The 24493-nt window shown below is 40.9% G+C and overlaps 1 protein-coding gene across 1 annotated transcript; it reads left to right on the top strand.

Moving 5' to 3' along the window:
• The first annotated feature begins 1820 nt into the window (after positions 1 to 1820).
• Positions 1821 to 23575, top strand: MEX3C (mex-3 RNA binding family member C). The gene is made up of 2 exons (XM_027118540.1): positions 1821 to 2915; positions 20529 to 23575. Exons 1-2 carry the CDS (start codon positions 2183 to 2185, stop codon positions 21752 to 21754), a joined length of 1959 nt encoding a protein of 652 aa, XP_026974341.1. The 5' UTR covers positions 1821 to 2182; the 3' UTR covers positions 21755 to 23575.
• Positions 23576 to 24493: the final 918 nt, after the last annotated feature.

Here is a 24493-nt window from a genome sequence, read left to right as displayed (position 1 = left end):
CACACCCTGGATCAGTGTTCTCAACTCTGGGTGAGCTTCAGAACAGCCTGTGTAGTTCTCTAAAAACATGTCCAGGTTCCCACTCTAGATCCAGTTAATCCCAACATCCAGGGTTTGCTTCTTCCTGCTCTGCATTTACCATTTTTAAAAGCTCTTCTTGACTTTGTTGTACAGCCAGGGTTGAAATCACTGCTCCAGAGGCTACTGCTACAAATGAGTTGTTAGAGAAGCAACATACAGGGTTATAGAAGGACTAGGGAAACAGTGGAGTAACAGGAAAGGTTAATGTTAGCTAAAATTCTCTATGCCTTTGGAGGGGTGGATAAACTGAAGTAGAATTGTGCACATGGCCATAAGGGCACAAAACTGAGAAATAGAAGGCATAGTTTCAGCCTTCTCTTGGACTCTCTCAGGGTGTCTTTGTAACACCCTAGACAATTTAGAAAAGTCGGTGCTCATTCAAGCTCACACATAAGAAACGATTTTGAGGGAGAAAGATATAATAAATCCAAAATAGAAAGGATCTCAATTTATAATTCAAAAATCAAGGTCTAGAGCTACTAGTACTCTAGAAACATGGCTAGTGTGAGGCGAACATACATTGAGATATCCTAGTGTAAAATACACACCATTTTCAAAGACTTAGCCCGAAAAAACTATAAAATATATCAATAATTTTATATCGATTGCATGTTGAAATGATAATGTTTAATATACAGAGCTCAGTATATTTATTAAAACTGTTTCCTCTTACTTTTTATAATGGGGACACTAGAAACCTTAAAATTACATTATGTTGTTCACATTCTACCTCTGTAAGACAACGCAGGTGATTAAGACTAACCTGGGGAGACCACCTGGTACTAAAGGGGCGGAGGTAAAGGGGAGCGGGGTGGGGCGGGCGGACGGTCAGAGCCTAAGGTGAAGTAAGGTAATAAGATTTGTTTTTAACACGCCATTTAAAAATAAACCCCTATAAAAGGTAGCCACTGTGTGGGATCACCCGGACAATACTGTGGGAAGAACGTCTTGGAGGAGGAAAAGATTATTTAATTTCCTTGAAAAGCCCCAAAGAACTCAAGTTCAGCATTTAAGGTTCCTGATGTAACCAACCGGCCTTGTATTGGAAGCCGGGCCAGCTGGGCGTGGGAGGGCCCTGCCCGGCGGGAGGAGCATTCCGGAGTGGTGCAGGGAAGGCCCAGGAGCCACGCGGCTCAGGAAACCACCCCCGCGGCTGGATAGGAGAACACTTCACTGGCCCCTCCTTTGATGACTCTCCCTAGGCCCTTACCCTGCAAGTGGGAAATCACTTCTTCAACAACGCCCTCTGGGCCCATGCCTACGCCACGCTCCAAGGCCGCTCTCACTGTGGGCTAAAAGACCCCACCCAGGTGGGCCAGAGGGATGCGGGGAACCGAGAAAACCCAGATGCCTGCTTCGACTGCACGCGCCTGCGCGAAAACCCCTACTGGCTCCTAGTTTCAGCCTCTGCTGCCTTGCCTTCGTCCCGCCTCCCTTTCCCCGCCTCCACCTGGTACGTCACAAAGAGTGACGTGTAAAGTGAACAACCACAGTCCCTCTCCTCGACAGCCAGTAGGGAAAGGGGAGGGAGGAGTGGGGGGAGGGCAGAGGACGGAAGGAGAAGGCTTGGCGGGGCTGGCTCATCTCGGTCACCCAATCAGAGCTCTGGGGAGGGGCGGGGCGGGGCACGAGAAGAGGGTGGGGGTGGGGCTAGGGCTAGGAGTTAGAAGGCTGCGGGGAGGAGAGGGCGGGCTCCCAGCAATTAAAAGCGGCCAATCAGGGCGTGCCGGCTTCATTCGGAGAGCGGCGTGGGGCGTCGCTGCCGCCGCCGCGCGCGCCGGGGGCTGGCTGAGGCCATGAAACAAAAGAAATCCTGAGAGGGGAGCCGCTGCCACCTCCACCAGCCCGCCCCGCTGCCGTCCCCACCCACCCACCTAGTTACCTACCTCTGCCACCTTCCCCTGCTCCTCCACCCCGCCCTCTCCGGTCTCCGGGCGGCCCTGGCGCTGCTCGGCCCGGGTCGCCAGCCCCGCCGCCTCCCCAGAGGAAAGGTGTTTGCGCGCTGAGCAGGGCCGGAGCCCTGTCCGCCATGGGGCTCGCCGCCTGCCGCGCCTGACCCGGCCGCCGCCGCCGCCGCCGCCATTGACAGCGCGCCGCCGCGATGCCGAGCGGCAGCTCCGCGGCCCTGGCCCTGGCGGCGGCCCCGGCCCCCCTGCCGCAGCCGCCCCCGCCGCCGCCGCCGCCGCCGCTGCCACCGCCCGCGGGTGGCCCGGAGCTCGAGGGGGACGGGCTCCTGCTGAGGGAGCGCCTGGCCGCGCTAGGCCTCGACGACCCCAGCCCGGCAGAGTCCGGCGCCCCGGCGCTCCGGGCTGCGGCGGCGCAGGGCCAGGCCCGGCGGGCGGCGGGGCTGTCTCCGGAGGAGCGGACTCCTTCTGGCCGGCCCGGGGTCTCGGAGGCGGCCGAGCTGGAGCTGGAGGAGGACGAGGAGGAGGGGGAGGAAGCGGAGCTGGATGGAGACCTGCTGGAGGAGGAGGAGCTGGAGGAGGCAGAGGAGGAGGACCGGCCGTCTCTGCTGCTGCTGTCGCCGCCAGCGGCCGCCGCCTCTCAGACCCAGCCGATCCCGGGCGGGTCCCTGGGGTCGGTCCTGCTGCCCGCCGCCGGCTTCGATGCCCGGGAGGCGGCCGCGGCGGCGGGGGTGCTATACGGAGGGGACGATGCCCAGGGCATGATGGCGGCGATGCTGTCCCACGCCTACGGCCCAGGCGGCTGCGGGGCGGCGGCGGCCGCCCTGAACGGGGAGCAGGCGGCCTTGCTCCGGAGGAAGAGCGTCAACACCACCGAGTGCGTCCCGGTGCCCAGCTCCGAGCATGTCGCCGAGATTGTCGGTCGCCAGGGTGAGTGCGGGTGTGGGGGGTGTCCAGCTGGGCTTGGCCCCCGGGCGTGGGTGGGGAGACGAAAGAAAGAAGCTTGGGGCAGAAAAGGCGAACCCGGAGAGTCCTCCAGGTCCACCGGGAAGGGGTCTGGGAGGAGCTGAGGGTCGACGAGATGAGAAGATGGGTCACCTTGCGAATACCCCACGGTGTTCCTCTCATCTTGCGTGATAAAAGGAGCTAAGTTTCTCGGGCCACCCTATCCGGCGGTGTTCACTTTACTCGGGCTGTATTCCTGGAACACCCAGCTGGCGTGGCACCAAAAACCTCAGTGAGGTGGTAAAAGGTCGGGTCGGTTGTGGATTCGGTGTTGTGCATGGAAAGCTTTGAGATTGCAAGTTTGCGCAGCCGACCGTCTTTGTAAAAGCGCTCAGCTTGCCTTAGGACGGCTTGTTGGGAAGAAGAAATGGAGGCTTGTAGAAAGAGCTCGTTCGAGAGGGAAGGGGATGTTCAAGTGGTCGTTCTTACCGCCCGCCCCTTCGCTGTTCAAAAACTTAGGTTTTTTGCTAACTCTCTGTTGATCTTACTATATTCGTTTCGATACATTTTAACTCTCGAAAAGGCACATTGGGTATCTTTTAGAGCACTTTAGGGTGCACGATGAAGAAAAATTGGACAGTAAAGTAATTGAGTTAAGGAACTTCATGCGTTTATACAGTTTTCAGTAAATTCTCTTCACTTGCCAGCACACCAGTACTGCAGACAGACTCCTCCCACATTGCTCAGACAAAGGACCTAGGTCTCAGATTCCAGGAGTAGATTTGTGGAGGTGGGGGAAGGGATGCCCAGAGTACCTCTGTATCCGACATTTTTAGGGAAGGTCTTATGCTCTTTAGCGTAGCTCTTTTCCCCTTTATTGAAGGAGTAAATACTACTTGCCGCTGCCTTATTACAGTATGATTTAACCTGGTTGATGCATGTCTTTCTCCTGTTAGGTTGAGAGCATTGTCGGGGTCAAATAAAGAGAAGTGATGGCGCTGCTGCTTAAATGATCTCATCTTTCCCAAGTGGTCTAGAGTACATAAATAAGAGGTCTGTCGAAATGGTGGTTTCAAGTATCAGAGTTGGCTCATCTCTTACCTCTAGGATTTTAATAAAAATCCATCTGATAGCGTATTTCAGACTGCCTGGTGACTGGTATTTAAAGGCAGTGTTCAAAGCTGATGCCCTTCAATTAAGAGTTTATTTCCGTAGTTTGGTAGATAAATTTTGCATGCCTTTTTTTGTTTTTTGGTTTGTGTTGTTTCGTTTTTGCAATACTGAAGATACTAATCCAGGAAAGAACTGTTTCACCTCACATAGAATAAAATTATAACATCTCAAATTATAGACTCAGAATGAGTTGGTTATTCAGATAACAACATCGGGGAATTGCTATGTATCAGGTTTGTATTTTGCCAGGCCTTGAGTTTATGGCAGTTGGGAATGTGAGGTTAATTCAGACTAACTCGGCTGCCCTTAAGAAGCTAACAGTCTAATAAACAGCGGAATGGCGCTAGTCTAATCTGTAGTTAATGGCATTAACTATAGTGTGTGACAAAGTGGTACGTATAAGAACATCAACCCTGGAGGGCCTTGGAGAACGGATAGGACTTCAACAAATGGAGATGGAAGAAAGAATGAGGGACAGTGTGAGGAAAGGTGTGGAGAAATAATCTCTAGGTATGGTTGGAAAGTTGCTGCTGGGGGGGAGGGGAAGTTTTTTTTTTGATATTTAGGGTCTGATACTTAGGAGAGTGGTGAAAAGGGGCTGGGAAGGTGTCTGTTCAGGCCCTACTACAGTGACACTTCCTCAGCACAAGTTGCTTCAGTGTGCTTATGGTGACAGTTTAGGATAATGAAGGAAAAGAACACTTACAGGACAGTTTTACTAGGGGACAAGATACTGATACCTTTTGTATATTTAGTTTAATACAAATTTTTGTCTTCTGTATTATACCCTTTAAAGCATGATTAAATGTTCCTTAATTATGCAGACTGTTACCTTTATGCAGATCCATTATTTAAAAGTAAACTGAGGGCTTCCCTGGTGGCGCAGTGGTTGAGAGTCCGCCTGCCGATGCAGGGGACATGGGTTCGTGCCCCGGTCCGGGAAGATCCCACATGCATCTGGAGCCTGTGCTCCGCAACGGGAGAGGCCACAATAGTGAGAGGCCCGCATACCACAAAAAAAAAAAAAAAAAAAAAAAAAGTAAACTGAATTCATCCCAAGTTTGTATTTTGTACCAAGTTATAGCAATGAAATGGTCTTTAGTTTTTATTTTTTAGGGCCGAGCTTACTGGTTAATAAGGAAATGTGAATCTATTTATGTCTTAGAGCATGGAGACAAATTGCTGACTATTCCTTTTACGCTTAATATTTTCCCAGAGTTGACAGCACTGTTAAAAGTATGTCATCATCCTCTATCTTATCTTAAGAACAAAAAGTCTTATCCTTTTCCTGTTCTGAACCATTCAACTAGTGGATCATTGACTCCCTTTGCCATGAACACCTCTCAGCAGCACCATGATAAAACCTGTAAAGTTATTGTCACACTCCTGCAGGCAACTTCTAATGTTTGCGTCCTTTTACAGTGTGATAATTTCCCCTTTCCTTAAGTGAATAAACAGGGCAAATCATTTAGTTTACTTTTTGCTTTGAATGAACAAAATTTTCCTCCTTAAGAATTATTCCTTCCTGCCATTTTATTCATTACCTGAAGTCATAATTTTCTGTTTGACATCTCTTAATTGGTTTTGGAAATAATTATGTCACAGATGGAGACATCTGTGACCAGCTCTGAAGCAAAGAGTAGGACAAATGGAATTCTGAGTCATATAGACTAGCAACTCATGTAGATGGCCTCTAGCTCCATTGTCTTTCAGAAAAACAAACCGCTGCTTTTGATTGTGATGAAAGTTTGCAGAGCATTGACCTCATATTTATACTCCCCAGCAGCATATGGTCATTTGTGAATGTTCAATTGGCCCCCTTTTTTAAGTGTGCATCTCATTTTGAAACCAACAACACTGTACAACAAAGCCAGGAACTGAAAAGAGGCTAAAGACTTGTAATCCAAGGTTTTATATTACTGTTTAAGATTAATGTACTTCTTCAACTATTTTCATTAGTTATTTACTTGATGGTCTATGTGTGTTCTCTAGCCTCCTAGTCAAGAAGGGCTATTTCTGGCTTTTTTTAATTGTATACTGTCAAAAAACATTTAAACTAATACTCTCAGTATCTGGATATTTATGAATAATACATATGCTGATATACTGTACATTATAAAACATGTAAACAATTTTAAAAGGATGAGGTAAAGATGGAAATTGGAGTGTTTTGATTTTTTTTTTTTCTGCACTCCAGTGAATTTTCTTGCACCCTACTTTGGCTATCACTGAGCTAGACCTTCTTAGAAATTTTTTTCTTCTTTATTGAGCTGCTCTCTCTCCACTGATCCCCAGTGATTGTGTATATTGTCACTTTTTAAACAGTTAATATGTTACATTGCTTGAAGTTGTCTTAAATACATCCTTGTGAAAAAATTTTCCCAGTTTCCTAGGGTGGAACCACTCTTCGAAGTTCTAAAAAGAGAAAGCTTGGTCTTGTACATAAATTCCCTGTTTAAGAAAAAATATACATTTCATGAGGAGAAATAGTTTCAGAATAATGCTAAAGCCCGGTGTCTCTTTTGTGGAAGAGGGGGGATTGTTGGCATTCTCTCTGCCGGTTCCTATATTACATGCCATTTAACTCTGCTAGGTGTTTATCCCCATTTTAGACATAGAAACTGAGGTGCTGATAGGTATCTTGCTGAGATAGTGGAACTTGGGGTTAGACCAGTTTGTTTGCTAGTAAAGATAAAGTTCTCATTCTACATTGCTGCCTCAGTATTGAAGCATCTTGCTCAAAAAGGCTAGTAACATTTTGGGTTAATTTCTGCCCTAATCATGGGTTGGGGTACTGTATTTCTAATATGCACAACTTAAAATATCACTGTCCAAATTAATTTACTTAATAAAATTTTGGTGTCTACTACACAGAAGGCACAGGTCATGCTAACATTCTAGTTCTAATGTGTCTAACTAGAAATTCACTCTCATTTATAATTCAGAAAGTTAATTTGTGTGTATATATATGCTAGCTTTAAAAATTAAATGTTGTCATTATTCTAGGCTTTAAAATCTAAATAATAGTTTGTATTAGCTCTGGGACCATTGGGGAAGGTTCGATTATTATAATTGTTTTGCAAATGGGTGGGGAATCTACTGCCTTTTCTTCCTGCCTTACCCAGCTAATGAACTATTTGATTCACTAGGGAGGAAATGGAAAATAAAGTGGTAATTCAAGGGTGTATTTTCTGCCCCCTGTTAGAAATGCCAGTGGCCAAAATGATCCAGGGAATCAAGTATTTGAGAACTATTAATCTGTTAGAGATTTCCATTAAGGAAAATTTCCAACAATGTCTGTGGGTTGGAATTCTAGATAGTTCTTACATTTTAAGTTTTCAAGGAAAGGTGGAATTTAGTTATAAGACAGTGCTTAATATTTTATGGATTTGGTTTTGAATGAATTTAATATTTGTACAGATTGAAGAATTTATTGCTTTTGTCTTAAACTGAATACAAAAATGTTTTAGAATGTATGTTTTAATATAAAAATATTTGTTGCAAACTGTCCCAATTTGCCTTTAACAGTCTCTGCTCAGCTGTGATATATTGGAAAGAGCCAGCAATCAGAAATTAAAATTCCTAAATTCTGATTACTCTGTGCCAGTAACTCACTTTGTGGTCTTGGACAAATCACTTAAACTTCCTAGGCTTCAGATTCTTCTTCAGCTGGGTATAATCATATCTATAACACCTCTGGGGACTATGAATTGTACACAAATAAATTGACATATATGAAACTGTAAGTGATAAGCACATACTACTTGTGTTAAGTTAAATCTGAAATTAATTCGAACCACTCTGTTAATCTCGTTCACCTTTCCTCAGCTTGAGCAGACAGTTTTCACACATTACTATATTCGTCTAAGGTGATAGAACTAGAATGAACTGATGTCTAAATGCCTGTTAGGCAAATGGCACCTCTATCCAGATAGGCTTAAATGATGCTGTGATAACAAAGAACCCCAGCATCTCAGTATTGAAACAACAGTGGTTTATTTCTTATTCACAGGGGCTGTGCTCATTTTAGTCATTCAGAGTCTTAGACCAGTGAAGCAGCCACCATCTCAAGTGTTAGCTGGTCTTCCCCTGTGCCAGAAGGATGAGAGACAGTGGCACAGCACACCCTGGTCTTTAAATGTTAAACCCAGAAGTAATAATGATCACATCCACTCATATTTCATTAATCAGAGCAAGTCATCTGGACACACCTAACTTCAAGTGGGCGAGTAATTACATTACAATCATGTGCCTACAGGAGAGAGCCAAAATATTCATGATGTTTACCACAGTATTATTTTAAAATCTATGGGATTGTGACAATTTTTTAAATGTAATTTATGCCCTATAGGATTTGTAATTTAAATTCAAAATGAAAAAATTATAGATAAAAGTGGTCATAACGGGAATAAAGACACAGACCTACTAGAGAATGAACTTGAGGATATGGGGAGGGGGAAGGGTAAGCTGTGACAAAGTGAGAGAGTGGCATGGACATATATACACTACCAAACGTAAAATAGATAGCTAGTGGGAAGCAGCCGCATGGCACAGGGAGATCAGCTCGGTGCTTTGTGACCACCTAGAGGGGTGGGAGGGAGAGAGATGCAAGAGGGAAGAGATATGGGAACATATGTATATGTATAACTGATTCACTTTGTTATAAAGCAGAAACTAACACACCATTGTAAAGCAATTATACTCCAATAAAGATGTTAAAAAAAAAAGTGGCCATAAGATACTAAATAGGAAAGTGTATTCGCAGTTTAAAAACTCCTTTAGGGACTTTCCTGGCAGTCCAGTGGTTAAGACTGCAGGGGGCAAGATTCGATCCCTGGTCGATCAGGGAGCTAAGATCCACATGCTGCGCAGCGCAGGCAAAAAGAAAAAAAAAAACTCCTTTAGGAAACTCCAAACAGATTATGGATAATCTGTTTTAAAATCCCATTGATCTTCAGGTGATTCTAAAGTGATATATTTATTAAACTGCATCTTAATCCTTCTCAAATGGCTTATATACCATAATGCATGTTTACTTTTAACTTTTTCCCCGTACTACCATTAGGTGCCATATAGACATTTATAAGGATTACATCTGATATTTAAGCTTTTAAAATGATATTCTAATACTAGTGATACCAAGCCAAACTATGCTAAATTGAATATGCACAGCATAATGTTATTTGAATACTTTGAGGCTTTATTCCATGACTGATTTTGAGAATTTTAAGTTACGCTGCATAATTATAGCACCTCTTTCATGCCAGTGTTCGAGATTTAAGAACAATTCGTGTGGGCATGGTTTGTTGCCTGTGTCCAGTAAGCAAAAACTGCAGTTCATTGTGTGCAGGGGAGCCTGATTTGACCACAAGTAAAGTGGTATCTTGAAATAATGAGACTAGGCCTTAAAATAATAAAATTTTTTCATGAGCTGCAGATGTAGTTGAAGGTAAGCATAAAGTAGTTTCATCTTAAACGTAGTTAGAGGAGAGTGGGGAGGTAATAGTTCCAAACTACTAGAAGGTTACCAGTGTAAAATGTTTGCCCTTTGGGCTGACCTTTTTATTACTGTCCCCCTTTCTATACCACTCTCCCCTCCCCTTTGGCTTATCTTCTACCTTTCCAGCAGTACCTGCAGGAAAGGACATTGAACTTGGAGTTAGGAGACTTGTTAGAGAGCTGGCTTTACCATGGACAAATCGCTTAACCTCACTGAGTCTCGGTTTCCTCTGCTGGGGGGAAGCTAGTCCATCCAGCTGTTCTTCACAGCCCTCCCCCACCCGCTCTCCGTTGTGAGGATCAGGTATGAGAAGATGTCATTAGTACAGATTCACTGTACAGTGGAAAGTATAAAGGTAATAAATTATATATGAGGCAGGGTAAAGTTTATAATTTTTTTTACTGCTAGATTTGTACGCTGAGCAAATGCTAGTTGAAACCAAAAATTGTCATTTTAGTAAGTTTTTCATAGGACATATATACCACTAGTTAGTGATATATATTATATTTTTTAAAGTTTACAGTGTCTTAAAATTTTATTTAAAATCAGCACTTTTGAAATGTATTTCCTGGTAAAGACCTAAGCTAGTCTATAGTCTGGAAGAGAATCATTTACGAATGAATCTGATTCCATTATATGATTCCCATACAGAGGTAATTCTCAGCTTTCTATTAACATCCTCCAAAGGGCATGAATCTAATTTTAAAATCCCCAGTTAGGAAAATTGTTCTGCCTTTCATCTCTAATTTACACCCTCTTCTGGGTGTCACAGCTTTTGTGAAAGGCCAAATATGAGCCCTTCTTTTGTTAAGTATGTCGATCCTCTTGTCTAAACTACGTGAAAAAGGAGGGGGTTTTTAAATTTAGTTTAACCTCTGTTTTTAAAAATACGTTTATGTATGCAGGGAATTCTCTACTTCTAAGAATCAAGTAGGAAAATAAGTCAGGTTGAGACAATGGTGTATTTAGGGAATTGGGAATTTTAGGAATCATTAGTTTATAACTTTGGGCAATTCTCAGCTTCAGTTTTCTTCACATATGAGATTGAACTAGATTATCTCTTGTAGCTCTTATATTCTTATTTTTGTCCAAAAAGAGTTCCTAAAATCATGTAAAAGTAAACCAGGTTTCAAATTACCAATTAGATTGACTTCAACATATCTCCTCCCAGTTTCGTAAAGTTTATAATACCTTAACATGCTTTTCACAATCTAAATATAAGTTTTATCTTCAGGATTTAAATTTTTTTAATGTTTTTAAATTTTCAATAGAAAATTGATTCATCTGATTTAAAAAAAATAATAAACATTTAAATGTGTCAGGTAGTATATCATCTCATTTGATCCATTCTTATTTCCACCATACAGATAAGGAAACAGATCTATGGGGATACAAATAACTTACCCAGGGTCTCAAGCTAATAGAATTAGAGACTTGAACACTCCAACTCAGTAAGTGGTAGAACAAGCAGACAAAGCAGCGAGGATATAAAAGGCTTGAACACCACCAGTCGCCAACAGTATAAGAAAAGAAAATGACAGATCAATATCTGTACTTGAACACATGTAGACACCAAATCCTTTTGGTGCTTGAAGTTTGGTACAAGTCAGTGAGGGCAGAACTGAATCTCAGTCATCTTAATGTCAGTTAAAGTACCTGAAACATAGCAGATACTTGCTGTTTATTTTATTGAACTGAATAGTTGGATTAGAAACTTGCCATTTTATTATTTATCATTTTAGTTTTCATGTTGTGGCGTTTTCTTCCCTCTTGCCTTTACTTGAGGAGCCAGTCAACCTAAAGTTGTTTGGATCGGTTTGTTTTAGATGCTACTTGATTTAGGGCATTAGATGTCCATATGAATACTGGTAATCAAAACTAAGATCACATAAATGAAGCCGTTTGAAGTGTTGACATAGTGATGTCTAAAGTGAAACAGTATTCTTAACAGAAAATTTCAGAAAATTTTGACTAGAGCTACAAGAAGGGCCCGTGAACCCAGGAAAGGAAAGCTGTTTCTATATTGTGCGTTTAGGAATCCATTGCATTGCTAATCTAAACAATTTATTTAAATGTTGGATTAAGTTGTGTGCATAAGAAACACTCTCTTAGTGGGATTTAGCTGATGTTCATCAGTCTGTGAAGCTCTTAATACTGAAAAATTGAGTCCTTGTAAAATTATAGGTGTTTTGAATAGTCTTGTCTAGACTCTTCCAAGAGGAAAGGGATCTTATTTATACATAAAATCATTAAAGAATATGATCCCCTCATTAATTCTAATATATCATGAAATGTACATATAAAATAACATGTTTCTCTAATGCTTTTAGAGAAAAATAGTATGGAGTAGTGAGAGGAGTATGGAATTATTAAGGCAACTTGTGTTTGAGATCTGACTTTCCAGCTGGGAGATGTCTCTAAGCTCTTTCAGTTTAGTTCTTTCCTATCCCTATCCTTCCTAAAGCTATTAAGCCAATCATTACTCTGTTATAATTAAATGAAAATATAGGAGAGTTTGGAAAACTGAAAAGTGCTACGAATTTTACTATTTCAAAGCCAAGCCTATTGGCTCAGTTTACTCGTGAATGGTGGCGGGGAGGGGGGTTAGGTAGCCTAAAAAAGCTGTCCTTTACTGAACACAGGCATTGTAATAAGTATTTTTAATACATTATTTCATTTAATCCTTGCAACAACCAAATGAGAGAAGTAACTTTAATTATAGTTCCTCACCCATGAAGGGAGAGATAGAGGTTTGGTGGCCTGTTAGAGCTCCCAAAGATGGTTTGTGATGGTCTGTTCAAAGTCTTATGTTCCCAGCTATAATTCAACCTACTTTTCTTGAGGAAAGGAAGAATAGATGTACGCATGTGGGATATGGTAGTACTGATTTCCCAAGTGCTTTTTAGACTTCAGAAGTGATTTTGTATTTCCTAGGAGAAAAGGGACTAGGTCAAAAGATAAAAGCATTGGAAAGGAGCTAGAGGTTGAATGACCTAACATTAAAACCACAAGCAAACTCTGGTGGTAGATTAGAACCCAGTCCTGCAGATAATCAGGTTTTTTTCCTTACATTATTTCCTTTAAACTAGACCTCGGAATAGTATTAGTAAGTGGTAGCTGTGATAAAGTCATATCTATATTTGTATTATTCTTGAGTTCATAGAGCCTTTCACACACACAGTCTTCATCTTTTCCAAATGACTGTGTTTATTACTCAGAAGAGTTTGTTACTCAGAATATTTGGGGGGGGGGCGGGGAGGGGAAGTACTAGGAGGGTTTTCCAGGTTATTTAGGGAAATATCTGGGTAGAGATAAGGAAGAATAAGGCATGTTTAGGAGATGATAAAATCTCGGAGAAGGTAAGTCATGGCCACTTAATTAGGAGATGGATGGGGTGGGAGCTGGGGGTAATTTAAATATCAAGCCCAGAGTTCTAATTTTCTTGAAGGTAAAAAGAACTACTCAAGGAGTTTCACTCCCCCTCTTCATTGTTATTAAAGTGTGTTTCTGTATGTGTGTGTATACTGATTTCCCTTTTAAAATAAAACCTCTTGGAGAGAATTTCTGAAGAAAGATATACCCCAAGGATGACCCAAAGTGAAAATACTCGTAGTTTTGGTGTGTGTTTATAAGGGTTTTAGCTTTCTTAATCACCTTATATTTGTAGCTGATTGATGAAATGAATGGGAAATACAGTGAATTTAATTTCTGGAAAACAAAATCCTCTGTCGAAAATCTGCAACACTTCACATAACCTTTGGGACTTCTTTAAAAAAAAACAAAAGTTCTTTGCACCTACAAGATAGACTTTAAACTCCCTTGCCTCATGTTAACGACTGAATCATCCCCCATCTGACCTGCTCTCCTGCCATTCTACCCTCCAGTCACTTAAAGCTCCCACAACACTGAGCCAGGTGTGGCCATCTTGTGCTCTTGATTCCTGCTTTGGCACTTGCAGTTCCCTCTACTTTGCTTCCCACCTGGCAGAACTACTTTCTTCAAGCTTAAGTTCAAATGCCTTTGAAGTCTTCTTTCATTTTCTGTAAGCAACAAAGCCCTCTCCTTTTCTGTGCTCCCACTGCTTTGTATGCCTGTTTTCATTAAAGCAGTTATCTTATATCAGTATTATCTTATATATCAGTATTATATCCATATTGTTCTCATGACTGAGCTCCTTTCCTTTCTATACTGTGAGTTCCTTGAGAGCAGAAATTATGGTAGTTCCTGTATATCACCTGGAATTAGCACCAGCACCTTTATAGGGAACTTAATATTTGAATGGGTAAGTTTAAGCATCAGGCTTGTGAATGTTTTGGGCCAAAGAAGGAGTGGTTTAGCTAGGAACACCTAGCTAAATCCCTTAGGACAAGTGGAGGCCAGGATTTACTTGTGCATCTCTTACCAAATCACTTATGTCTCAACATAAACACCCTGTCTTTGTCAGCACCCTGGCTTATCTATTTATTTTCTACCTATTTTGATTTTTATCAATAGTTTATCCCTTCACACTACTCCAGTGCCTGTGATCCCCAGACTTTTCTTGTATTTATATCTAGCTACTTATATCTGGCGACTGCCCTGGACATTGGGTCTCTCTTCTTGGGTTAGGGTTTAAATTTTTTCTGAACCAAATACTTTCCTTTGTTCAAAAGCCAGGGACCTGGAAGAATGGAGGAAATAATTGGAGAAAGGGAAAAATGGTAATGCGGTAGGCAGAATAAACCCCCTTTCCCTGAAGATGCCTACACCCTACATCCCTGGAAACTCTGAATATGTATATGGAGTATGGACCTTGAGATGGAGAGGTTGTCTGAGATCATCTGGGTGGGCCCAGTGTAAACACAGGAGTCCTTAAAAGCAGAAGAACTTTCCCATCTGGGTCAGATACAAGAAGAGGAGAGATCTTAAATATGAGAAGGATTCAACCTCCATTGCTGGTTCTGAAGATGGAGAGACAGGGCCACAAGCCATGTCGGTGGCCTCTAGAAGCTGGGAATGGCCTTCAGCAGACAGCCGGCAAGAAAGCAGGGAGCTCAGTCCTATGATGGTAAGCAACTAAATTCTGCCAATGACCTGAATGAGCAAGGAAATAGATTCTTCCCTGGAGCTTCCAGAAACACAGCCCTGCAAACACGTTGATTTTAGCCCTGTTTAGACCCATGTCAGACTTCTGACCTACAGAATTGTAAACTAAAAAATTTGTGACATTGAAGCCACTATGTGGGGTAACACTAAAAAACTAAAGCAGGTAATAAGCAAAATTAAAGGACAGGGCTTCCCGGTGGCGCAGTGGTTGGGAGTCCGCCTGCCGATGCAGGGGACACGGGTTTGTGCCCCAGTCGGGAAAGATCCCACATGCCGCGGAGCGGCTGGGCCCGTGAGCCATGGCTGCTGAACCTGCGCGTCCGGGTGCTCCGCAACGGGAGAGGCCACAACAGTGAGAGGCCCGCATACCACAAAAAAAAAAAAAAAATTAAAGGACAGAACAAGATTTCTGGATTGAGGCCTCCATTTTCCTTCTAGCTCTCAGCTCCTACAGGCCACCTGTAGTTCCTTGCCACGAGGTCTCCATGGGCAGATCAAGCACAGATAGTCTGCTTGCTTCCGGGCTAGCCAGAGCACAGCTGACTACTTCTGAAGCCAGCTGGAGAAAACTCTTTTAAAGGACTCGTGATTAGGTCAGGGCCACCCATGTAATCTGGATAATCTTCCTATTTTAAGGTGAATTAATTTGGACTGGAATCATATCTACATTACAGACTGTAATTCTACATCTGGTTCTTCTAAGTATGTCATTCCACGTGTTTCATGGAATTAAAAAGTGGCCTTAAAGATCTAGTCTAGTGCTTTTAAGCTTTTCTGACTGTGACCCGTCCCCCCACACACCCCCCACCCCTTGCAAAGGAACATTTTATGTTGCAGCCCATTGTACACATATTTACTGAAACATTTGGAACCTATTCAATTGATATGGCAAACCATGGTTTCATCAACACTGAAGATATCATTTCAATTCCGTTTCTTCAACTCCTCTCCCAGCAACAGAGGACCTCTCCCTTTTAACTGCTCAGGCAGCTGGTGGAAGAGGCTCTCTTTACCCTGGAGAAGCAAGACCCAATCTTTGCTACTCTACCAGGGAGTGAGAGGACCAGAATTCTGGCTGCAGCTGAAGAGTTTTAAGGTGAAGCACAGTCCCAGCCACAGTGATAGAGAAAGGGGAAATGGGTTCCTACAGGAGGGAGGTAAGTTGGAGACTTTCTCTTGGGAGAATTTACTTCCAAATCAAAATAAAATTGCATCTATGCAAGTCATTAGTGCTATTCTAGTTCTTAATCTCTACGCAGTCTGGTATAGAGCTTGCCATATGTCGGATTTTATTTGTAGCTGTAAGAAAACAATTATTAGTCCTTACTTCTTGGACTTATTCAGCTTCGAGGTTATGAAATCGTTTACTCTGCTGTTCATAAATTTTTTTTAAATCTCAGAACTAGCCAAAAGTCTGATTGATATGCTTAGTGTAATAAAACGTATCATTTCTTCATAACTAATTTAATTTTTTTCTAATTTAATATTTCTTTGGAAAAAAAATTAATGCATTTGTATGGTTCAAATTTTGTAAGAAATAAAAGTGTACAAGGAAAATTGTCACCCTCCTACCCTGTCTCCCTAAGTCAACCAGTTTTATGACAGCAGAGTATTCCCTTATATAGCTATACCAGCCTCACACTAATACAAACAGTAATATAATGCAAAGGTCATTTGCTCCTGTGCAAGTATTCCTACAGACTCAATTCTATGAGTGGGATTGTAGGGGCAAAAGGATACTTGACTTGTAATATTGATGGATATTGCAAACTGCCCTTGAGGAGTTTATACTCTCAGCAGCTAAATATGAGGGCTTTTTTTTTCCCATTCTTACTAGCACTGTTTATTTGTTTTTGATATTTGACAGTCTTATAGATGGAAAATGATACCTCAGTTCACATGAAAATGGAATTTTCGTGTTTGGAGCCATTTATATATTTCCTTTTCTGTGAGCTATTTCTTTCACCTATTTTTTCTGTTGGGTTTTGGTGTTTTGATATATAAGGGTAGGTATATGGGTACCTGTGTAAGAGAGAAATTAGCCATTTGTGATGTGAGTTGTAAATAATTTTTTTACGTTGTGTTTGGTGAGTTTTGCCATGCAGCAATTTTTTTTAAAGTGCAGTCTAATTTTTCAGTACCTTTATGGCTTATGAGTTTTGTGACACTCTGAGATTATAAACTTTTCAATGGTTTTTAAAAATATCATTGCACTTTCAAATAGAAACTCAATCTAAAATACTCCAAAAAGCTTTTTTACCATCTCTACCTGCAAAATAGTAAAACAAATTGGTTTTTTCTCCTTAGTCTGTGCCATCTGTTTAGAGCTCTGCCTATTCAAATTGTCCCAAACTTTATAACGTGTGTATATATTCTAGAAACCATGTGGTGGTTGTTGGGAGCTCAGAATATGCATGTTCTCATAGAAACAATAATGTGATTGATGAGGTTTCCTATGGGTTTCCTGATCTGAGTTAAGGCTACTGTGTTAAAACTGTCTTATAAAATTTAGGAGCGAAAAGAAATACTTCTGTTTCTCTTGGCAGTGGCATATAAGGGATTGGCTTTGCTATCTTTCTGTTCCCTCTTTCCCCTGATCTGCAAAACCTAAGCACATGACCCTTTTGGGCAGGGTAGGCCTATCTTACGGCCCTCTCTGAGAGATGGTCCACACTCCAACCATCTGTCTTCTCTGTCTTCCTAATGAGCCATGTATTAAACATCTATTTATTTGTACCATCCATAGGCCCAATAGTGTCTGTGTACCTTTAGGCATATTTTCTTAGTTAATATACCTACTAGGTATTAAAGTATTCTACTAAGGTGCACCTGACAGTTGCTTATAGTCTCAGAAGCATTTAGAGAAGTTTCTTAATGCAGCTTTCTAATGTTCACTACAGTAAGGGTTGAGAGGGGCCAACCCTAGACTCTCAAGCTAACTCTCCCTTTGTCCTTAATAGAAGTGTCCCAGTGTTTTTCTGCAAGATGATCAGGACCCTCTTTGTTAGAAATGTGTGATTCTAGCAGACTGCCTTCTTGTTGAGTTGTAGCTCAGAGAAGAAACTCATGTGTCCAGGTAATGATAGTAACTCCCGTGCGTGTGTAGTATGAAGAATTAGGCGTTCATTCCACCCTTTCAGACTTTCTTAGGCATCTCTCCATCAGTCACGTATTGGCCAATGGAAAATGATTGCAGTTCTCAACCTCAAGCAGCACCTACTGTGCTGACTGAGGGAGTTTCCTAGAGATTTAGCCTGTATAAATGATAAGTAGACGTAGAAGTTTTATTGTTCTGATCTTCCAGTTCACTTTCTTTTGTGGAGCAAAAGCAGATATATTTTCCTATGCTCAGAAGTTACACTATCAAATTAACCTTGTAGTTCATTGTCGATATAAACTTACAGCAGCACTCTATAATAAAAACTTTCATGTTTTACAGTAGTGTAAATTAGACTGATTGCACTCGGCCCTTCTTACCTCCTCCAGTTAATGCACTAAGTGCTTTCTTTGCAATTTTGCTTTTAGCTACACCACCCATCCACCCCCACCCCCTAGTCTTGAATATAACCTTCAGGTTAGAGAAAACCTGACTCTGAAAGTGTTTTCATGATAGGTACCTAAGATCCAGCAGTGAGAAAGTGGCCGTTTCTAAGTTCTACAGTTTGTTGGAAGGAGAAACAGGATCTTCATTTGTGGTTCAGATCCAAAAGTTCAGTGCTAGGTTGAGTGAAGTTGTTATTGAATAACATATTCAGTAGCTTCATAGCATAAAGTTAGCATAATCAACTCCCTTCAACAGGGTTGGACTAGCATTATGGGGCCAGAATATGAAAGGCCGGGAAAGCTCAACAAAAATGCTTAGATGCAAAGCAATGTGTATAAGAAGGGCCCAGTGTTCTTATATAGAAAAATGATCTTTGTTTCAACAAATGTTATATGGCCACCCTGTGGCATATACTTATAGCCAACCACCCAGTGCTTTGAGAATGCTTAGGGAGCGCACACAAACCAGTCCTGAGGGAGAGGAAGCTCCATAGAGGGTGAGGCATCTAAACTAAAATCTGAAGGGCTACCAGGAGTTAAGCAGAGCTGGTAGTAAAGGGGCAAGAATAAAGGAACATTCTGATCATGGAAGCAAGGGAGCATGCATAGGAGCTTAATATGGTGGAAGCACACCCACAGAGTTTAAGAAGTGAGGAGGGGGAAAGGAGAGGGGTACAGAGATAAGGCTAGAGAGAAGTAATCAGGTACCAGGTACAGAGGAACCTTGTGTGTGCCATACTATTGACTTTATCCTTATGGTAAACAGAAGCCATTAAAGCACTTTATGCAAAGAAGTGAGCATGTGATAGGTGCTTTGTTTAGAAGGCATCATCTGCCTAAAGTGACTATAGAGAATGGATGGGAGTGAGGCAAGAATGGAGGCAAGGAGATCTATTTGGTGGGGGATGGAGGGTACTTCTGGCAAGCTTCACGTTAAGACCTTTGAAAAGTATAACCCCAGAGTTTTATGCCTTAGTTGTATATTTGACATCTTTGTTACCGTTCGAAACCCTCTAATCTTATGCAGTTGACACTGGTAATGGGTGATTACTCCAAAAAGTAATCATGGGTAGTTATGCATAGGTGTCTTAGATATTTTACTTACTTAACTTAAACATACTCAGGATTTAGGGCCAAAGCCTTTTATTTGAGAATGGGGCTGCCAACCAGCATAGTCCTTTGATAAAACCACATTCAATGACCATATTCCATACAATTTCCAGTATGTTTCTTTTGAATTTAGCAAAGTTATTCTGTGTTAGTTTTTTTACCCCAGGATTTTACAGTTGTCTCACCCATAGTTCAACAACATCTTTTTTTTTTTTCTTTAAGGTACTCGTCTTTATTGAAATTTTAAAAAATAATCAATTTTCATACAAGTTCAGCATCTTCTCACATTTATATGTTACTGCTTTATGTAATTGTTAATTTAGTTAATGCATGAGTGCAGCTAGTATAAACAGATTGGAATCAAAACAACTGATTCTTAGTGAAGCCTGAAATCCAACTGATGGAACAGAAAAGAGATGATGTACTAGCCTTGAGCATTTTGCCATTGTCATCAGTTGAGTTTCACAGAGGAAAGAGTAATGTTAAGGTAAAATAATAAGACAGTTAAATGGATGTCAGTTGAAGAGTTTTTATCGCAGTATAGTTGTGTGGAATTTGAAGTTCTGGGAAGAGCAAAAAGACTATATAGATTATGAAGTCAGACTAGGTTTAACTCTGGCTCTGCCTCTTACTTGCTGTGTGAACTTGGACATGTTATACAATTTTTCTGTGGTTTATATTCCTTAGGAATAAAAGGAGTATAATAGTCTCATCCTTAGGGTTGTTATGTAGATTAAATAAGATGATAGATGTTAAATGTCTCACATGTACATTAATGGTTTTTCTTTGCCACCAACACCCTGCACGGTAGTAAACTATTAGTGTTCTGAAAGTCAGACCCACTTATAGTGTAGCTGGCCTATTTCATGCATCATTTGCAATGACTGATAACAAGAGGAAGAGACGATAAGCCTGACCTCTGAGTTAAAGACCTCCAGTAGAGGTGTCACCTCCTCCCTGAGAATGAGAGATCACCAGGAAAGTATGCCTCAGGATCTAGGAATTAGGAAAGCTTTATCATCATCTAGTGATAAGTTTTTGTGATAAAGAAAAAACTCTAAAACTTAAAGAGGGAAGAAAAACTGCCCAGACGCAGACTTTTAGCTTGAAAGGAGCTTTCTGTGATTTGTCTTTATCAATATTATTGAAGTAGATGTTGATACTTACGAAATATTTCTTTCTAACAGGTTGTAAAATTAAAGCGCTGAGAGCCAAGACGAACACGTATATCAAGACACCTGTTCGTGGTGAAGAGCCCATTTTTGTTGTCACTGGACGGAAAGAAGATGTTGCCATGGCCAAAAGAGAAATCCTCTCAGCTGCAGAGCACTTCTCCATGATTCGTGCATCTCGAAACAAAAATGGCCCTGCCCTGGGAGGGTTGTCGTGCAGTCCTAATCTGCCTGGTCAGACCACCGTTCAAGTCAGGGTCCCCTATCGTGTGGTAGGATTAGTTGTTGGACCCAAAGGAGCAACAATTAAAAGAATTCAGCAGCAGACCCACACATACATAGTAACTCCAAGCAGAGATAAGGAGCCCGTCTTTGAAGTGACAGGGATGCCCGAGAATGTTGACCGAGCACGAGAAGAAATAGAAATGCATATTGCCATGCGTACAGGAAACTACATTGAGCTCAATGAAGAGAATGATTTCCATTACAACGGTACTGATGTAAGCTTTGAAGGTGGCACGCTCGGCTCTGCGTGGCTCTCCTCCAATCCAGTTCCTCCTAGCCGTGCCAGAATGATCTCCAATTATCGAAATGATAGTTCCAGTTCTCTGGGAAGTGGTTCCACAGATTCCTACTTTGGAAGCAATAGGCTGGCAGACTTTAGTCCAACAAGCCCTTTTAGCACAGGAAACTTTTGGTTTGGAGATACACTACCTTCTGTAGGCTCAGAAGATCTTGCGGTTGATTCTCCTGCCTTTGACTCTTTACCAACATCCGCTCAAACTATCTGGACTCCGTTTGAACCAGTTAACCCGCTCTCTGGCTTTGGGAGTGATCCTCCTGCTAACATGAAGACTCAGCGCAGAGGAAGTCAGCCGTCTACTCCTCGTCTGTCTCCTACATTTCCGGAGAGCATTGAACACCCACTTGCTCGGAGGGTTAGGAGCGACCCACCTAGTACAGGCAGCCATGTTGGCCTTCCAATATACATCCCTGCTTTTTCTAATGGTACCAATAGTTACTCCTCTTCCAATGGTGGTTCCACCTCTAGCTCACCACCAGAATCAAGACGAAAGCACGACTGTGTGATTTGCTTTGAGAATGAAGTTATTGCTGCCCTAGTTCCATGTGGCCACAACCTCTTCTGCATGGAATGTGCCAACAAGATCTGTGAAAAGAGAACGCCATCATGTCCAGTTTGCCAGACAGCTGTTACTCAGGCAATCCAAATTCACTCTTAACTATATATATATATACATAAATACTATATCTCTATATGGACTCATAAAGGCATGGGTATAATGGTACCCCCAGTAAACTTCCTAATGAATTCTTATGACTGTTATCAGGCTTTATTGGGATTAGGCTAAAGTTGTTAGTAAACTTATAAAAGGCTGCTGTGGTAACACTAAACCTAAGTGGTCTCTTGTCTGTTAGTTTGGTTTGAATTATTAATACTATCCTGTAGACCCAGAGACATAGCTTGTGTAAGAATTGCTAAAGCTGACGTTCAACTCGGCTGAGTGAAGGTAATCATAGGTTGTGTGAACCTATGAGAAAAGTGTATACGTCTAAGATTTCAAAACGATGGGTCCCAAAGCCTAACCACATTAAGAGTTTATGGAGGGTACTTGGCATTACAGATGATTCAGACACTTCCAGTGCTGCCTTCTTTACACTGCCAGTTTTCACAAAATAGGTTTGTTTGTTTTTTATTTCACAACAACTTATGCCTAATTCTGCAGGATTGCAAGTAACTTTCTAATGCATTGTGATGACTTACTGGTAATGATAGGGGCTGATGGCGCTTTACTCGATCACTGGTTATAATTTGGGACAAAAACTGCTACATTGACCTTCATCTCGCCCAGAGTGCTCACGGCTGGTATGATCAGTGGATCAGGAATGCATTTGTGTCGATTGTGAATTCATACCCATTGCCTCCCTTGGTGAGTGTGGAAACGGCCACCTGGGTTTTTCCATTTCAGGAAGGGCTTTGGGATGCACCTATATTGGCTAATAATTGAGGATACGAACATTCCATTCATTAGTCTGATCAAGCTATTGATTAATTTTTAGACTATAGATCAAAATGTGAAACATTTTATGTTCAATCCATATTCGTCTTGCACATTATAAATATATTTTTATTTTTTAGTAATTTAGGGGAGGGGGGAGGGAGAGAGGGATAATAACACCCTTAGCATAATTCACAAAAGCAGCTGTGATGACCTCCAATCAGTTTACTTCATTTCAAAACTTATTTCCAATCAAAAGGAAAGATTTCTTTAAGATACACTTTTTACATTTCACCTGTGGATGTCTGTGACTTCATCCTCAGTATGTTCCCAAACCTGTGCTGGCATTGAACGGACAGAACATTATACTGGTGGGGTTTTCTACTAATTATTTTTTGAAGCGTTATTTTCCCAACACAAAGAGCTTTTTTTCTCAGTATAACAAAAATTGAAATCCTATGTGTATTGAATAGTAAATAGACAAAATTTTATTTTTTATTTCCACTTGAAGAGTTACATTTCGTATAAAAGTTTACAAATAACGGTTTTTATTTTGATTTTTTCAGTATAAAAAATTGCCTTGATGGCATATTATGATGTAATGCTGATTGCTTGTAGGATAGTTATATGTCAGTATTGAAACCTAATCTTTAGCTGCCGCCTTGTAGATACAAACGAATGTTCACCAAGCATGTATTTTGTATTTTGTTGCATTGTACACTGCAACTAATAAGCCAAGGAATCGACATATATTAGGTGCGTGTACTGTTTCTAAAAACCACAAACTAAGAATGATAAATTATCAATATAGTTTAGTATTTGCTAATTTTACTACACTCTTTTGTTATGTATATGTAGGGAAGTCATAGGGATTATAAATTCAATTTGAGTAAAGTTTAAAACCATATATTTTATGATAAAGGGCCTTTAACTTAAGATGGCCAAAGCACTGATATTATATATTTGCTGTAAAGAGAATTATAAGAGTTTTATTTTTCTGATATTAAAAGTTACTTAATAAAGACTTGTTTCCATTAACTTGAATGTATTCTCCTTGGTGTTTTTCATGTGATCATTAGTTTAGACTGGGAGACTGCTGTTTGCCAGAATTGAAAATTTCCTTTTACAGTGTTTCCCCTCCTCAGCCAGTGACCCTGTTGCTTATGCTCCTATCCGAATTTAGCTTTTTTCTTTAAATAAGTGTCACATTAGGTAAAACTAGAGATTTGGCTAGTGTCAGATTGTATAGTTAGTTGCATGTTTATATAGTTGACCACAAATAACCACTATTAACCTAATTGTAAATAAAATAGTGAATGATTTATACATATTAATGTTAACTAAAATCCTGAACCCAACTTAGACTTTACTGTTTCAATCCTTTGTTACAGATTTTTGTCTTTCTATCACTAAAACTATAAAACTAATGTTTTTCTAATATGAAGGTACAAGTTTTTAATTTTTAGTTCCTAAGTACCTTCGGAAAGGTTTTGCGGTTGATAAAAATATTACTCCGTTAATGAAATTGACTTGATGCTGACTGGAATAAATTGTTGCCGTTTGTTAAAAAGCAAGAATAAAGACAGTTCTAGATTATTTTAATAAAACCAAAATTCTGTTCTTAATACTTAGAAGTGTTAGCCATAGGAAGTCTTTTCATCATAAGTTTTGGACAAATTCTCAGGCTGTGCTAGACAACTCTGGAATATATAGATTTGATGGGCAGGATCGTTGCCCTGTAGAATCATTTTACTAGTTTTAGGATTAGCCTTCAGAAGTTTGAAAGTTAAATTATTTGAGTGTGTTTTAGTATTTATACAATTCCAGCATAGATTGAATGAACGGTGAATATGAATTTAACCTTTACCTAATATAAGGTCAGAATCTTTGAGGGGACCTTGAAAAACAACCTACTTTGGAGGCTTTCCTTGCCAGAAGAAGCCAAAACTTTGTCTGAAAGTA

Source organism: Aethalodelphis obliquidens, unplaced genomic scaffold, assembly GCF_003676395.1.
Source record: "Aethalodelphis obliquidens isolate GAN/ISIS:26980383/991018 unplaced genomic scaffold, ASM367639v1 scaffold19, whole genome shotgun sequence".
NCBI classification, from domain to species: Eukaryota; Metazoa; Chordata; class Mammalia; order Artiodactyla; family Delphinidae; genus Aethalodelphis; species Aethalodelphis obliquidens.
Note: the sequence above shows the minus strand (reverse complement) of the source record. Positions and strands in the feature narration are given on the sequence as shown.